The sequence below is a fragment of the Mauremys mutica genome, chromosome 9 (assembly GCF_020497125.1).
Source record: "Mauremys mutica isolate MM-2020 ecotype Southern chromosome 9, ASM2049712v1, whole genome shotgun sequence".
Classification (NCBI taxonomy): domain Eukaryota; kingdom Metazoa; phylum Chordata; order Testudines; family Geoemydidae; genus Mauremys; species Mauremys mutica.
In genome coordinates this window covers 81,481,264-81,499,587 of record NC_059080.1, presented here as the reverse complement: position 1 = coordinate 81,499,587, position 18,324 = coordinate 81,481,264, and the positions used below count along the sequence as shown (strand labels likewise).

General features: G+C 41.9%; 1 protein-coding gene across 4 annotated transcripts in view; it reads right to left on the bottom strand.

Annotated features, from left to right (window-relative positions):
• Nucleotides 1-18,324, bottom strand: part of LEKR1 (leucine, glutamate and lysine rich 1) — a 126,492-nt gene that overhangs the window by 59,050 nt on the left and 49,118 nt on the right. For all 4 annotated transcript variants that reach the window (XM_045031427.1, XM_045031428.1, XM_045031426.1 and 1 more), the window contains one exon: nt 7,950-8,135. In XM_045031427.1, coding sequence (XP_044887362.1) covers nt 7,950-8,135 — 186 coding nt within the window. The remainder of the gene's footprint in view (nt 1-7,949; nt 8,136-18,324) is intronic.

Sequence of the window (18,324 nt, the reverse complement as noted above, 5' to 3'; positions counted from 1 at the left end):
CGTCCTTCAAATCGAGGGCGGCATACTGGTCTCCTGGATCCTGGGAGGGGATGATGGAGGCCAGGGAGAACATGCGGAACTTCAATTTCTTTAGGTATTTGGTGAGGTCTCACAGGTCCAAGATGGGCCGTAGCGCACCACTGGCCTTTTGGATTAAAAAGTACTGGGAATAGAAACCCTTGTTCCTGTATTTGTGAGGAACCTCTTCCACCGCACCCAACTGCAGCAACCCTTCCACCTCCTGTGCAAGGAGACTCTTGTGAGAGGGGTCCCTGAAGAGGGATGGGGAAGGTGGGTAGGGGCTTGAAAGAACTCGGCACCTGTACCACTATATTGAAGACCCAGTGGTCCGAGGTTATAATGGTCCATGCCAGGAGGAAAAAATGCTGGTTGGAGAAAAGCAGGAGAGACGGATCTGGGGTATAGAGAGACAGTAGGTCATCTGCGGACACACCCTCAAAATGCTCACTTGCCCCCCTTCTTATTGCGGGTCGAGCCCAGTTGGGCAGAGGGAGGAGGTGGGTGGCTCGGGCAGCATTTGTAGACCCTGCTGTTTTTGTGGGGCAGCTGTTGCTGGGGTAGGCTCCCTTGGCCCTGAGCTAGCTGCAGTTTGAACCGCTTACAGGCTGGACCAGGGACATACAGCCATAGAGTTTTCGGGGTAGGGCAGGAGTCCTTTAGCTCATGCAGTTTACTGTCTGTCTGGTCTGCAAACAGGGCTTGGACATCGAAGAGGAGGTCCTGCATTGACTGCTGAGCCTCTGTTGACAGGCCAAAGAGAGCAGCCAGGATGGAAATGGCCGAGGCCATGGTGCGAGCCACAGAGTCTGCCATGTCTGAAGCTGTCTGGAGGGCCGCTCTGGCCGCAGTCACGCCCTCCTTGTGGATCGCCTGGAATTCCTTCCTGGACCCTTCGGGAAGCAAAACCTCGAATTTGGCCATTGCCTGCCACATGTTATAATCATAGCAGCCAAGGACAGCCTGGTGATTGGCCATTCTCAGTTGAAGGCTGGAAGATGAATAAATTTTTTGCCCAAACAAATCCAGTCTCTTCAAGTCTTTGTTTTTGGCCATAGCCCCAGATTTACCCTGCCTCTCCTTCTGATTAACAGCCTCAACTACGAGGGAATTTGGGGCCAGGTGCGTGTAGAGGTACTCATGGCCTTTAGCTGGCACAAAGTATTTGCATTCAGCCCTTTTTGAGAGGAGGGGCAGGGAGGAGGGGGTTTGCTATAGGGCATTAGTAATTTTTGATACCCCTTCATGTAGGGGTAAAGCCACCCTGGCAGATGCTGTGGAGAAAAGGATATCGAACAGGGAGTCCGTTGGCTCCTCCTCCCAAAGCCCCAGCTTGGAGGCAACTCTCTTCATTAGTTCCTGATGAGCCTTAGCATCATCTTGCGGAACTGGGTGAGGGGGACCCGTGATAGCTTCATCTGGTGATGATGAGGACGAAGACAGTGCCATGGGATCTGCCACGTCCCCTGGTGGTCCAGACTTCTGGGGCCTCCACCTCTGGTGGAGGGTGGGATGCTGAGGCCAATGGCCTATCTGAGGCCCCCACCACTGACTGAACTGTCTGCGAGGGCTGGCGAAACCCCCACGGGTTCCAGGGGTACCAGGCAGCTGCCAGCCACTGGCCTTGGGGCCATGGGGTCAGTTGCGGTGCCAATGATGCAGATGGTACCACTGGTGGCGGTGCTTGTCCCACTGTTTAGGACTCCAGCTCAGTTTTGGAGCTGGAGGCAGAGTGGTCTCTGCCAGGCAACCATGATCAGGCAGACTGGCATTCCTTTTCTGTGCAGTGCCGGCCACTATGCCTCGACATAGACCTGACCAACCGAGACGAGTCCCTTGGGCAGGAACTCGGGGACCGTCAGCATTTGGCAGATCAGAATTGGTAATACATCAATCTATGCCTCACACTGCTCGACTGGTACATGAAACGGGATCAGAAGCTGGATTGGGCCAGTTGTTGGGAGGATCTCCCCAACCGCAGGGATCTGCATCTTGGCGACAGGCATCGGATGGTCAGTGACTGGTGGCTGTGTTCAAACGATGGTTCGTGTGATTGGTGCCAAGGCCTTGGAGACACGAAAGGCCGATCTCGATGCTCTTGCCGGGGAGCGCATGCCTGGGTAGGTCTGTGCCAGGCATCTGGTGAGCCACATATTGAATCCCGCTGTCGGTGCTCAGGGTTCAGAGACAAAAGAGGGATTCGTTGAGCCTGCCTCCCTGCATCCGAGGCATGATGGTTCCAAGCAGGCAAGCATTGGTGGGACATCCCCCCCCGATGGGGAGTGGTGCCGCTGAGGTGGGGACACACGGTAAAGTCCCAAGGCAGGTTTACCCTTGGCCCGAGGTACCACAAGAGCTGGTGTGGGCGGCACCGGTAGGGTCAGGATCTCCTGCACTGCTTGCAGGGCCTCGGGTGTCGATGGGACATCTAGATGACAGAGGCAGGGATGGTATGGGATTGGGCTGGACCACTCAACTTGAGCTGGGGCCAAACTCCCTGACAGAAGTGTAGAGCTGCCCAACACAGGGATTGCCTCTCCTCCGGCCCTGTCCTTTCCCATACAGAAAGGGGGAGATCTTCCCCTTGTGGTTCTCTTCAGTTTCTTGGCCAGAGCTGGGGAAGGGAATCGGTGCTAGTTCAAAGATGGCACCGGTGGGGCACTCTGCACTGACGCTGTGGTGCTCGGGGCCAAGTCGGACCTCTGCTCCTGTGCCGGGGTCAGCGCCGACTCCATCAGGAGTGCCCTGAGACGGATGTCTCTCTCCTTTTTTGTTCAGGGTTTAAAGGATTTACAGATGTGACACTTTTAGCTTTGTGAGTCCTGCGCCTAGACACTTTAAACAACTAGAGTGCAGATCGCTGATGGGCATAGGCCACTTACAATGATCACAGGGCTTAAAGCCTGGGAATCGGGGCATGCCCCATCCCTAGGCTGAGTCCCATCCCGGACCAACTAAACTAGAACTAATAATAAGGGAACTATTATTTATTTTACAACTATTGTACAGGAAATGTTTGGCAGAAACACTGAATGAAACGCAACACTAGCTGAAACAGCAGATGTTCCAGCACCTTCACTGGTGGCAAGAAGGAACTGAGGGTGGAGGGAGCTGGCGGCGCCCCTTATACTGCAGCATGTGCGTGCCACTCCAGGGGGCGTCAGAGCCAGTCCCCTACGGATACCACTGAGTTGAAAACTTCCAGCACCAGTGCATGTGGCGAGCACACACACCTAATATGGAATGGACATGAGCAAGCACTTGAAGAAGAATGGACTGTACTATATGTCAGAAAAATGCCTACCGCAATGGGAATCCAATCTCAGTTGGGACCTCTAGGTACTACTGCTAGTACAAATAAATAATAATTGTAATTATAAAATATTAAAGCCATCAACAGTGTACAGCACTGAGTAACAAAGCAAAAAGAATACTAGACTGCAGGATTATACAATAAATTTTAAAAATCATGGTTTGGGTAAGCTAAGCCAGAAGTATATAGCAGTGCAGTTAGGATAAAAACAATTTTTGTGCAGAGGGCCAGAACAATGCCTAAATAGGGCTTAAGTGGGACCCAGTTGGTACATAGTCCTTGCATTGGCCCTTTTCACTGGGGTGAATGCAACCCTTAATTGACTCTAGTTTAACACACATTTTAGAACATTTTTTTAAGAAAGCCAACCTCATTATACTTCAGTAAAAATATGGATCCTTTGTCAGCTGCTGAAAATTCACAAATTAGGACTTTTAAAACCCATTTGATAATGTTATACCTTTTATATCCCATCTGTCTTCCTTGTGTATTTTGCCACTGTTTGGCCTTTTGACTCTCTCCATTTTTGTGTCTCCCTGCTGCTCAAAACTTTTTTCTCTCCGCATTCAAAGACCTTGTTCCCTCTCTCTCCTGCCCAGAATCTTTCCCCATTTCTCATGGTCATGCTGCCAATGAGGCCCAACCAACTAGTATATTTGATTTTCCATTAATTTTCAAATTCTTGCTTGGAGAGCAACTTTGTTAGTTTTTTGGGGGCACTTACGCGGTGCTCAGTGGATTTAGCAGTCAGAGGAATCTAGCCCTTTCCCTCTTATTTTTAATGAGAGCAGCAATGTGCTTAGATTAGATAGCCATAGAAGAAAATCAAACAAAAGTTAATTTTAAAAGAAAGTTATTAAAGCAGGCTACTAAACACTAACAATTGTCCTATGGCACCCGGGATCTTGAAGAGTTAAAAGGTTTTCCAAGGAACATATGGTAAAGGGAGATAAGAAACACTGAAGTATTCTTTGCATTTCTCACAATAAGTATTTGTTCAAGAGGAAGAACAGATATATTAATTTGAACCAAAAAAAGAGCGACATCAATTTTCAAAGATATGTCTATGCCCAATGAAGGAAAGCACATTTGGTGCATCATACATTTGAGACATTGTTTAAGAACAGTTCAGATTTGTAAAATTATTACCCTCATATTGGTTTTTAGATCACTGCCTGCAAAGCTCATCTTTCATGGGACTGCTTTCTTCATGCTGGACATGTTCGAATATGCTTGACATTCTGCATTTCTAAGCTGTTCTGTGTGCCTGACTCATTTTCCTTTTCCTTATTCTCTGTTGTCTTTTGAATTTGTGCACCTCCTACCCCAACATGAATGTCCAAGTGTGCCACTGTGCAGCAATAAAAAACAAGCAGATACTTGAGAAATTAGACCAAAGCACTGTAGTTCAATAATAATAATCACAGCCTACTGACAATAATTAAGGAACTTCATACCATTTCTTTGTGAAATGTGTGTAATATTTTACATTCAAAAAGTGTTAAATTAATCCTAAAGTACCGCATCAGTCAAAGGGGGTGTGCAGAATCTAGACAAAATGCAGGTGTAACCATAATTTAACACATAAAAAAAATCTGTCTTTTAAAGTATTTCTAACTCATTCATAATCGTGGTCTCCATCTTACAAAAATTGTACACATTTAACGCAGTTTTTAGTTCTCTGCTGCCAAGCATGACATTATGACTTTTTTTAACAAAACACATCATCCTCATCAAGGGAAGGTTATAGAGGAGGAAAAGATTTTACATTTTGAGTTTAGGTCACACTGTGTTCTTATGTTAATGAGCTTGATAGCCAGGAGCCAGTGAGAAAGAAAGCTCTGACCCGCTCTACCATAAGACTCACTATTTTTGTTGACAGTTCCCTGCCTGAAGAGTGCAGTTGTCACTGTCCATCATCTAAAAGAGGAAGCAAATCTGAGATGATCCAGTCCCCTTTGACAACTTTAAAAATTAGATCCCAGACTATTCAGTTGATCTGGTATTCAATGGAGAGCCAATGTAACTTCCAGAGCACAGGAGTGATGTGTTTGTGCTTATACTGATGAATGGGTAGGATGCTGCATTCTGGACAAGATGAAGATTTTATAGGGCCTTTATGCTCATAGTTATTGTAACAGTCAAGCCTGGAAACTACAAATGCCTAGACCATTTTGGCTAGATCAGCATCTATTAAGAGTGGAGAAACCACTTTGTCAACTGTATATGGAAGGAGGCATTTTTAGGAGCTGTTGCTTATCTGGATTTCCAATAGCAGTTAGGAGTCAGGAGAACCTTAGTGGTCTAGGGGCAGATAATTTTAACAAGGAGGATAGGAGATAAAGTTAACATGTTGGTTAATCCCTTGAACTCCACCACCACCTCGCCCCCCAACTAACATTAACTCCATCTTATTTGAGGTTTTTGTTCGCTTTTTCCTCTTTATCCAGGCCCTTCCTTCAGACAGCTTAGCTCTTGATGCAAAATATATATATAGCAAATGCTGTCTGCACACTGCTGGCATTTTAGTCCAGACCATTTCCCAGTGTTTTACATATATATTAAAGAGGGGAAAAGATAACAGTTTGTGAGGTTTCTGAAGGCAGAGATGTGTGTGTCTATTATAGTCCTTTAAGGATAGTTTGGGAAGAGGGACTTAAACCATAACAGTGCATTTATTTGTACCCAGTTAGGTCACCAAGATGAGACAGTAGTGTCCAATGACTGACAATGTCAAAGACTTCTGAGGTAAAAAAGGGGAAACCTCACTGTAACTGGGTGGCAGCATTTACCTGAACCCACCCTAACCTGTTAGCAGTTGATGAACCTACTGGATGGCGTTAAGGGTATTTTGCTATTTCATTGTCACATTACTCTACCCAGATGTAAGACAGTGGCTCTCTACAAGAGAGGATGTAAGATGTGAGCGCAGCTGTCCACAGGGAGCAATTCTGAGAGCAGCTAACCCTGAAGAAAAGGCTTGAACTGGATTTTGTGTTTCATTTAATGTTCATTTTGTGAATAAAACTAAACACCAAAAAGGGGAGAAGTATTAACCCTCTATGACTTATGTGGATGGGGTCTCAAAGTCACTGGCTCATATTCACTATCCTCTGTATATTGTTTGCCCACTTTGAGATCTTTCAAGTGTTTTTGCATGCCAGGGTTTTTAAGAGTAGAAGAGTACCATGAATACCTAACAAAATAAAGATTGTTCTCACTAATATGGGATGACAAGTCAGTAAAAGCCATCTGTGCCCTACTATTTTTCAATCCCACATTAAATATTATCGCTGTTGTAGGCTTTGGAGTGAAATTCATTCAACGCCGTTAACAATAAGAACTGCTGTTTTAGATTTGAAATTACATACTCTGCATGCGGCAGTTTGCTCTGTAATAACAGTGCCATTTGGATGAGTCAAAGCTGTATCTAGAATAGCACAATCTGTACATGTTCTAAACATATCTGTCTCCAGATTGTGTGAACACAATGTAAGCCTTGCTTAAAAATGGCAGTGTTTTAATAGCTATTAAAATAGAAAAGTAATCAGTAACTATTTATTTTTAAAGAGTGAATGCCCCAAAGCCGGACAGCTTTTAGAGCATCTTGCTAAAAAAATCTTTTTTATTAAACTTTTTCACCATAATTGGAAAGAAGATGGAGGAAAGAGAAAACCAATTTCCAAAAAGAGCTTCTAGAATCCACAAAGAGAGAAGTGATATTCCTTACAGCAGGGATTGGTAACCTTTGGCACGTGGCCTGCCAGGGTAAGCACCCTGGTAGGTCAGGCCGCTTTGTTTACCTGCTGCCTCCGCAAGTTTGGCTGATCGCGGCTCCCATTGGTTTGCCGACCCAGCCCAATGGGGGCTGTGGGAAGTGGCATGGGCAGAGGGATATGCTGGCCACTCCTTCCCACCGCTCCCATTGGCCTGGAATGGCGAACCACGGCTGGTGGGAGCCGCGATCAGTCGAACCTGCGGATGCGGCAGATAAACAAACCGGCCCAGCCCGCCAGGGTGCTTACCCTGGTGGGCCGCATGCCAAAGGTTGCCGATCCCTGCCTTTCAGTCTACTATGGGCCTCACAATGCAGATCTAATATACCTGTGCAGCACTGGCACACAAGCACTGCAGAAAACTGCAAGATTAATAACCATACACAGACACTACTGAGCCCCTACATCAGCTTGTTATACTGTTCTACATGTAAACTTTACAACATTTAAATTTACATCGAATATTAATAATTAAATGTGAGAAATGTATAAAAGTTTATAAAGTTATATCTCCATTGTAATGTCTACAAGAAAATCAACCATCTAACAATGGCTAGGGTAGTTAAAGACAGCTAATCTTTATTTTAAAACTGCTTTCAAATTATTTGGAATCATCAAGTTTTGCAACAGCTAGCCCATGTAGTCTTATTACTGATGCCCTCAACCCTTTTCCTCTTTGTCCTCCTACTGTTTGTTTCACTCACGTGTGTCTTGTTTCAAATTAGACTGTAAGCTCTTTGGGCAGGGACCATGGGGTATGAGTAAAGTTTAGAAAGTAGTTTGATTTTCCATTTCATTGCACCTAGTGATTTGCTTAAGACACAAAAAACTCTCTCTCTCACCTAATGTTTCTTTCTGTAATTCATGGCATCTGTTTTGTAATTCATTCTCTTGTTGGAGTGAAGTCTGAAGCTGCTGACTTTTCAACTCAACTGCATCGGACACCAACTTCAAATGTTTCACCTCCTCCTGGAGGGACACTTTATCCCTCTGGAATTCTGCCAGCCTTTGATTCAGTCTGGATACTTCTGAAGAAAAAATTATGTAAAATGTTAATAAATTTACATTCTAAAATACAAACACATTGCCATAATCCCAATGCCTGTCTTTTGTTAAGAACTCAATATTTGCATTAATCTGTAATTTTATTTAAGGTACAAAGCCATTGTATGATATTTACATCAGCACTGCATCTTTCTGCTGAAAACACAGACAGATGAAAGAGGTGGCTTTTCCAATGCATGTACACTCAGGCAACTTCCACTAGGTTGTTGAAATATTAAGCATGAAATGCAATGTGAATGATCCTTCTTTTTAAATGAATAAGCATAGGGATTTATGCATACAAGCGCCATTAATACTAACCTTTTATCTGTAACATCCCTGAGCAGTAAGATGAAAATAAACTCCTAAAAGCTCACTAACAATGGTCACGTTGGGATTTGTTTTTTGTTTTGGGGGGTTTTTTGGTCAGATATTGATGGATATTAGAGGACAAATAATACAAGTTTTAATAAATAATAATGTAGAATTTCTCTTAGATCTCAAACTAAGATTCATATGGATTTATTAGAAAGACACACATTAATACCAGTATAGTAAAAATACATCTGCATTTCCATAACCTCAATTTTACAAACATATGTCCAAGATGAAACTTACCACACAAGGTCCCACTCTGAGATTAAATGTTTTCTTTTTCAAATATTCAGGATAAACTTCTCATTTTCTCAGTTCAGTATATTTAACACTACATTACATGGTACCAGTCCTAAAACAGGATCTATCTGGGCAGTCTTAGTCCTGCATGTAGTCCCACTGAATTCAATAGGGATCCATGCAGGCTACCTGTGGTAGACTGGAGCTCATAAATTAAAAAAAAATAAAGTTCATTTGTTATTATATATTTTTATGTCCATTAACTCAAAATTGTCTGTTATATGAAAAAGAAAACATTGACAAAACTATTTCATTATTCACTTTTGATATTTGAATGAAGTGATCCAGATAATTAACTATCAAAGATAACTATTGAACAAGTGCAATAATTTTTAGGATTTTATTCATATCTAAAATATGTTAAAAGGATAAATTCTTAAAGCTCCAAGGAGACAATGTGGCTTTAAAAAGTATATTGTTTTGCCTGCTGGTTGTTGAACTGATTTACACCCCTGAAGATGGCTTTGTTGCAGGGCACCCAAAAATCTCATCAATTACAAGCAACTAGCACAGAATGCAGCAAACTGATTATAGCTGAGGGTGGACGTGTACAGAGCAGATTCTGCCCACCTATTGCATCTTTGACTTCAGTGAGAGGTATTCCTGCATATACTAAGGCTGAATTCGGTCCACAGTATTTTCCCACCCCAGTAAACCTGTACCTTACCTATGTATTCAAAACAAAATTCAACACTGAGCAACAGGGGTATATTTGAACCCAAACCTTTCTAATCTTCGAAGCCTCAGACCCCATTTCTGAAATACAAAAAAATGTATAAACCCATTTTGAAATCAAAGCTGGAAGGGTTCGTAGAGCTTTAGTGGAGACATCCATGGAACTAGCCCTTTTTTAAAAACATACAGTATTTTTAAAACTTAGTTCAGACAGTCTTTGAGAATAATATCAGATTTTATTTTTCATTTCATTACTTATTTTAGTTATTACTGTTGAAGAATCATATGCTGTCTTCACCACAAAAAGATGGGTTTGTTTTTTTTTACTGTGGGATAAATAATGCATATTTGCTATACTGCTGTAAGAGCCAAGTGGAAACAAGGCACAGGTCATGTTTGCCACAAGGTAAATAGGCCAGGTCAACTACAAGTGGGGGAATAGTACTGACCTCACCTCACTACCTCACGATAACTACGGCCCCTTGTCTCCCCTGGGATTTTACCACAAGATAGCTAACATGCACTAGTTATCCCATAGTAAAAACATATCTTTTGTGATACTTTTAGCCTTTATTTGTTTTATTGGATGATGGTTATGATACGTTCAGTAGTTAGGTGGTATAATAAGAAATATAATATGTTTATTACAGAAGTTTAGTCTCATTCTTTAGAACTGCAAATAATAGGAGTTTATATCAGTTTTCCCTAGTTGCATGCATCTGGGTGCCGATAAAGAGAGATTACATCCCACCCAGAATGCCCCTGCAAGGTTAAAGGGCACATACTGTTGCCTGTTTGCTCTATGATAAAATGAGATTGGCTAGTTTAGCATGTCAAGTATTTAAGAATGCAATGGCACTAGTCAGTAAAATGACTTTTATGTCAACATACTTGTATCTTTTCCAGAGGACACTACAATGGTTCTTTTCAAGTATGTTCTAGTACACAGAAAAAAAATATGACTGCAGTACAAAATTATTTCATATAATCATACCATTTAACTAGTAAATAAGATAACCCACCTTCATGTTTCAAATATATTTGTTAAAACAAGCTATTTATTTACTGTCCTTAGTTTCCAAAGTATTTCCTCTAGGAACAAGACTCCTAGCGCAGAGTTTCCCAAACTTGGGACGCTGCTTATGCAGGGAAAGCCCCTGGCGGGCCGGGCTGGTTTGTTTACCTGCCATGTCTGCAGGTCCAGCTGATCGCAGCTCCCAGTGGCCACGGTTTGCTGCTCCAGGCCAATGGGAGCTGCTGGAAGCGGTGGTCCCTCGGCCCGCGCTGCTTCCAGCAGCCCCCATTGGCCTGGAGCAGCGAACCGCGGCCAGTGGGATCCGCGATCAGCCAGACCTGCGGATGCGACAGGTAAACAAACCGGCCTGGCCCGCCTGGGGCTGTCTCTACACAAGCGGCGTCCCAAGTTTGGGAAACACTGTCCTAGAGCCATGAAAAATATTTTGTGATATGCTGTTTTAATCCAACAACCGTTACTTATTCATATTACTAATTATTATTATTATTATTATTTATATAACAATAGTGCCCAGGGGCACCAGTTAGGAGCAGGGCCCATTGTGTTGGACATCGGATACAAACAAACCAAAAGAAAGGCTCAAAGAGCTTACAGTCTTAGGCCTCAATGCTACAAGTTGTTCTGTGCAGGAGCAAGATCCAACCACACCACATGAAAGATGTTGTAGGCTTAGGCCCCAAATAAGGGCACGAGGCACCAAGTTAATGTAGAATACAACACAGAGTAGAGGAAAGCAAGCAGATAAGGATTAGAGGAAGAGAAACATAAGGTTGCCTATATTAGTTAAGTGTAGGTTGAATAGTTGAAAAAATAATTGATTACGTATATACAAAGCTTTGTACTTATTTTATAACGCTACATTTGAGCAGAAAGATCCTAAAGAACCTCTTGCTGAAGACATTTAAAACTAGACAAGACAAAAACCAAGTAAATACATTGTAGGGGACAAACTTATGCTGGCAGGGGAATGAACTAGGTCTTTTCTTTATCTATGAGTCTATAAAATATATGTATTAAAACCTTACCCTGACAAACTTTTAGACTATGACTGTGTCTAATCCTGCATTCCTTGGACACTCAAAACTCCAACTAATTTCACTGTGTTTTTTGGGTGGCCAAAGAATGAAAAATAGGGCATACTATGTGTTACTTAATTCTTCTGTTTACTTTAAAGTCAGGAAAAATGTTAGTTCTGAATGTAGAGCACCCTCTTTTAATACACCAATCTGTATCTATGGATAACAAGAATGTTTGTTTTGGGAGAACAAGGTTCACTTTTGATATACCGTATGCTTGTTTTTGGACTTGCAGTAGTGGGTGTTCAGTTGTGTTTGTACCACTTTTATTCGTATTACTAGTTACAATGTTCCTGACATTGAGATTAAGTCTCATTTGTATCTGTCAAACCAACAACTGCATAATTCTTTATGTTGCCCACAGGCAGATTTTTAATAGTTTATGCAGGCAAGTACTTCCATTAACTATGCCTTATCATAATTGTTATCTTAATACTTATTAATACTGATGTATTGACAAAGGCACTGCACGGTACACAAAAAAAGTGATTAAAATGTAAGTTACTACTTGATATTAATTATCCAGGTCTGAATAATGTCCATACACAATCATTTTTAAAAGGGTTTTTAAGAATGTCATGTATAAACTAGTCCAGGACATTGTGGCTCAAGAGCAGCATTTCATAAACCCTATTTTTACATCTATGACATAGAAGACAAGTTCTCCAAAGACTATTCCTGAAAACTACAACAAAAAAAGTAGCACTATAAGTGATCCAAACACTGTATACTTTTAAACTAAACTAAAAATAATAATTTACTAAATCCTAACACTGATCTCAGAGAGAGTAAAGGCTACATGACAAGGCAAACTTGAAAAAATGATGAAAACATACCAGACTGGGAACTAATGAATGATTATGGGTAAGGGATTTTGATCCAAAATTCTGGATTTCAGGGATGTGTACATACAAATATAGTAGTTCACTAGTTGAAAGGGATACATGGTATGCAGCGCAGGACACATTTCACCTATAGAGGGGACCTTCAACAGGCCATATCATTAACCTTAAAAATAAATCATTCTAGATATTATTTTCTTGGAATTTAATTAATGCAAAGGCTCTGGGAATGAAAATTACTAACAAGCAAACAGATAGGATATTTCTGTAAATGTAGAAGTGTCTTCTAGGTCACTTCTACCGGAATAATAGTTGAATGGAAAGACAGTGTCTCGTGAGTAATTCTTACATCATGCTACAGGACAATAAAACAAAGCTGAGATGTTATAGCTGGGCACCTGAAACATTACTAAGGCATCCAATTGTTTCAAGAGGGGAAGCATACATATTTAAGAATATTACAAATTAAAAAAACAGTACTTCAGAAAAGAACAGCTGGCACATTGTGGATATTTTTAAATACCATAAATTATTCAGACATATGACTACATATTCTCTTTATTTTCATAGGAATAACAAAGGGGAGAAAATACAGAGCCTGTTTCTAGAGTTCTTAATGTCCTCGGTTTGTGACATCATAATAATTTCCATAGCAATCAATCAACTGTAATGTCACAAACAACTGATTGTGAAATAAGGCAGGAAATATGCAAGAAGAGTGGAACCCTTAGTGCCATGCACTACACTTAGTCTTCAGTATTGTTAAAAGATTGGTTCATGGTTCAAAAGGCAATACAGAAACATTTAAATCTTTTATTCTAGCAAAAGTTAATAGTAAAAGAAAGCAACTTGCTTGTAATACTTGTCTTCAGATGGTTACAGTACTCACTCCTTGGTGCCTGCTCCCTGCATGTAACTGGGGTCAGAACATTCCGAGCTCAGTGTTCTGAGTTAATATACACCTCAGTGCATGATGCATGCCTACACTCACTTCTGAGGCATAACAGCATACCAAGCGTAACTGCCTCAACTACTAGTTCCTATTATAGTGCAAAACATTAAAAACTATCCTAATTCAGCAGAGAAAGTGGGTGAGTGGTAATCTATTATAATAATTATTACCTTCCGAGAACAAGAACTGTGGGTAGATAATTTCCTTTTCTCCAAAGTTAAACAGTCTAACAAAGCCACACGTACATTTTAAAGTGACTAAGAAGCCATTCGTATACCTCTGAAAACTCAATAATTAACCTAATGAGAAAAATTTTACCTGATCATTTGTTTGTTTGGGTTACATCTCTTTCTAAGCGAATTTCAAAGGTAGTTCAAATTTATTTATCAGCAACAGGGCTTGGCCATACCCCTTCCACCACAAGAATACTTCCACAGCTTATTGAAACAGTTACATTTACATTAATGAAAAATACCTAATGCAACCACTTACTTAACTCCTAGTAACTCTCTGCTTCATCCCTAGTAGTGATTCTTTTAGAAATACCCAGAGAAATCCAGGTGGCATGGACTGAGGAAGAAGTCCATTCCAGAAATGTAATGTTCAAGAAACCAATTTTCATTCTGGATCCTGAGCTTGCCCACTCAGAGCTAGGTATGAACACAGTGAGCGGTAACGATCAATAGGACAGGTAATAAGACAAAGGATAAGATTTCTTCTTCCACAAAAACAGTAATTTTGGAACAGCCTGGAGTGCATCTTCCTGCCAAAGGATGGTTCTGTGGAAAACTGAAGGTCAGGCCTATAGTGCTGAAGGATGATCCAGTGGTAAACCTGCAGATTTTCCTTTTGATTCAGGAAAGTGACCCAGTACAGGATGAGTGGGCTCTGATCTTTTTTGGGATGAGTTTACCTGCAGCTGAATATGCTTCAATGAAGCAGCGGTTGATGTGCCTTGGTATGAAGCATTTGGATGCAATTAGGCAGAACCATCTTGGGTGAAAGGGAATTAACCAGGATGGTTTTTCTGAACAGGTCAATCCCATCAAGATTTTTTTTTAATGCTGTTCTCACATCCAACATGTGCCACATTTTTTTCTTTTGGGTATTCAGGATTTGGACACGAAGCAAAAATGATTTCCTATGAAGTTGGAAAGGTGAATTATGTGGTAGGGGTGCTAGCATGGGTCTTGGGAGACCTAGGTTCAATTCTGTCCTCTGGGACAGGCTTCCTGGGTATCCTTGGGTTAGGACCAGATTTGTAAAAGTGTTTAAGCAGCTAAGGATCCAGATAGGTGCCTAGTGGAATTTTCAGAAGCATCTAAATGCCTAACTACCATTGAAATCAATGCAAGTTAGGTGTTGAGGCACTTTTGAAAATTCTACTAGATGCCTAGCTCCATCTTCAGGTACTTAAATACCTTTAAAATATGGCCCATAGTATCTTTGTGCCTCAGTTACCCATCCTTAAAATAGGGTTAATTGCACTTCCCTACTGCACAGGGAAGTTGTGAAGATAAGTACAGTTGTGAAGATAGTAAGGTCCTCAGATACTATAATAATGGGAGCTACATACATATATTAGATAGATAAGATCAACCTTGGTTATGAATGACTCCAAAGCAAGGAGCGTGTCCTTTCTCTCTTGTAAGATGAAGTAAGGATCATGGTCCTTTTAGAGCAGAGATATCAGAGACCTCTTTGCCATGTAATTGTACACATATTGATAGAAAAGAAATACAGGGAAGTAGATATCATTGTTTCAAACACATGGACTGTGACAGCTGGGAGCATGTAGTTAGGCCCCAACTAGGAAAGGTAGGTCTAACTTGGTTTGGATAGGCATACCACGCTTAAAAAACAGTAGATATCTTCTGGTGATCTATAAGAGACTGAGATAACTTTACATTTAAAATGCTGTTTAATGCTGAAAATATGTGATGTGACAGTTGGAGGTCTTAGGCACAAGCCTATGCTATACCATAGAAAAACCAGAGAGTTGGAATTCCTGACTTCCTGGGGATTAATCTCTTTGTCCCAACATGAGTGTAAGAATTCAGTCTGCATTTTTGTATTGGCTGCATGTGGAAAAGAATTATGGGATGCATGAAAAATACCTATTATTTCAGAAGAATTTTAGTTAGGATAAGCCAACCCGATGGACAAGCTATTAGATTCAGGTAAGGAGACATTATTTACCTTGTACAGTAACTGGACTTCCTCAAAATGCATGTCTCTATGAGTGCCAGCAGTGCCTGTTCATCTTGCACATATTCCCTACACATCCTCATGCCTCATACCAAGGACATATAAGGCTTTGAGGGTGAACCACTCTCAGTTCCTTCTCTACTACAAGGTCCCAAGGAGATGAGACTCTGAAGCAGAGAGGAAACGGGCAGGTAGCAGAGCACGCATAGAGAGACACACATCTATACAAGTAACCTCTTTTTTTTTAGTAGTGTCCCTGTGTGTGTTCCACTTGAGGTGACTCCCTAGCAGTACCCCCTGAAGGAGGTGGGGGCTTCAGAAATCAGTCAGGCTGTCTATAGGACTACAGAGCCAAAGGCAACATCTGCCCAGGAAGCATCAACCAAGGCACAGTGTCTCAAGAAAGTGTGGATCAAAGACCATGTAGTAGCCCTTCATGTTTCCATAACAGACACAGCCTTTAGCAAGGCCATAGATGTGGAGTACGATCTTGTAGAATGAGCAATGACTTTAGGGAGGGAGGATACAGTAAAGCTGTATAACAGGCTCTAAGTGGGTTTCTGGTATGAAACCAGAAACTCATTTAGAAAGTGGGTTTCTGGTTCATGAGGCTTGGGCAAAAAGAGCAGGAGATAAACTGATTGATATGAAAATTAAAAGTAATCTTGGGTAAAAACATTGATGTGGTTAAAGAGAAACTATCTTTGAAAAAGTCGGTATTGCAGGGTCAGCCACTAAAGCTCCCAGTTCTACATTCCTTCAGGCACAGATAACAGCCACTATGAATGTCATTTTCATGGAGAGGTTCGTAGGTGAGCAGATTAACAACAGTTCAAAGGGTGGCTTCATCAAAGCACTGACAGACAAATTCAAGTCCCAGATTGGAGTAGGGTGTCTAAGGCCTGGTCTACACTAGGGCGGGGGTTCGATCTAAGGTACGCAACTTAGTCGAAGTACCTTAGTTCGAATTACTTACCCGTCCTCACGGCGCGGGATCGACGTCCGCGGCTCCCCCGTCGACTCCGCCACCGCCATTCGCTTCTTTATTTGAACTGGAAATCTTCCTAGTTCAGGAACTACTCTGCTTATCTGGAAATACCCTCAAAAGACTCTAAAATGATATTCTTCATAGGAAAGACTTGATATTGCTTCTGTGTTTAGATATGAGAATTTTGTCACAACCTGTTGGTTTATGTATGTTATATTTGCAGTATTTTCTGACTATAACAGGACATGCTCTTAAGGCTCCTAGAAGACCAGTTCTCAGGTTGGCAAAATCAGCGCTCTGTAGCTTCTCTGTCCTCGATCATGTGCTCTATGTGTTGTGATTTCCAAGTAGTCAAAACCGGGAAAAAACACAAGGATCTAAGTTGTGAAGGGAATGCACTACTCAAATCGTTACATTTACTTTTCCATGCATTTACTATGGTAAGACCCGGAAGAAATCTCAACGTTTTCACATGCAGTTTTGTCCAGAGAATGATCTAATGCAAGAGACTAGTAGACCTAGGAAATACAGGTAAACCCAGATAGAGGACATCCTGTTGAGATGACACTGCAGAGATCAGCATTTGGACACTGTTGAACATTTCCTGAAGCAGGAAGTTTCTGGCTCTCCTTGTAATCCTCCTTGCAACTCCTAGGCAGACAGTCTTCTGGAGGTGGTGTCACAGACCTCTTCTTCAGCTTATTGCAAAAGCATGTGCCTGGAGCATGGTGAGAATTCTTTGATTCGCATCCTGTGTGCATTTGTTGGGAAAAGTGGACTTGAAATTTGGCAAGGGGAATTCTGGTCAGAAAGGTGCCTTTTGCTGTTCCAGTGAAAAACCACTGAAATTTGTCCAAATTATAAGCCACTGAAAATCACTATTTACATGCATTAACTAGAGGTTTCTTAGAGTCTAGCAGCAAAACTATCTGAATATTTCATCTGTGCCGAGTATACTCCACTCTCTGTACCACCAACAATAAGCAGGATGACCAGATAGCAAGTGTAAAAAATCAGGACGGGGGTGGGGGGTAATAGGTGCCTATATAAGAAAAAGCCCCCAAAATCAGAACTGTCCCTATAAAACCAGGACATCTGGTTACCCTAACAATAAGCATGCTCAGCCTGGGGCCCAGCAGGACTTTTTATTGCAACTGATCCTCCACGCTGCTGGGGAACATGTAGTGCTGGACACCAAAAGCAGAGAGGCTTTCTCTCCTGTGCTGTCAGTGATCCCTCCTTCTAGCTAATGATAAGGGGTAAGATGTAGGAAAGGAAATGTTAGAGAGACAAATACAGGGATAGAGGGGGAAAGGGACAAGTTAGGGAAGGACAGGAGCAGAGGGAGATAGAAACAGGGAGAACAGACAGAAGACAACAGGTTGGGGGAGTGAGCATTGCATTCTAGGATTAGAGGCAGAAAGGTCTATGTACATGCTCCCTTCCAGAACCTGGAAGTGAATTCAGGATTCCTGAGTTCAAACATCCTTCTGGTGTCTAGCAAATAAGAGTAAAATCTACTGGTAAAATGTATGTCTCGTCCCCCATTAGTGGCTGGCCCACGTAGGGGATAAAAGGCTAATATTGCTACAGTTGCTCCACTGGATATAGTGGTAGAGGTCCGTGGAATGGTTCTAAATGTCCCGGCTCTGCTGGTGATCCATATGGGAGCCATCATGATTCCATATGATGGAATTTTTGTCTTTTCAGTTTACTTTTTT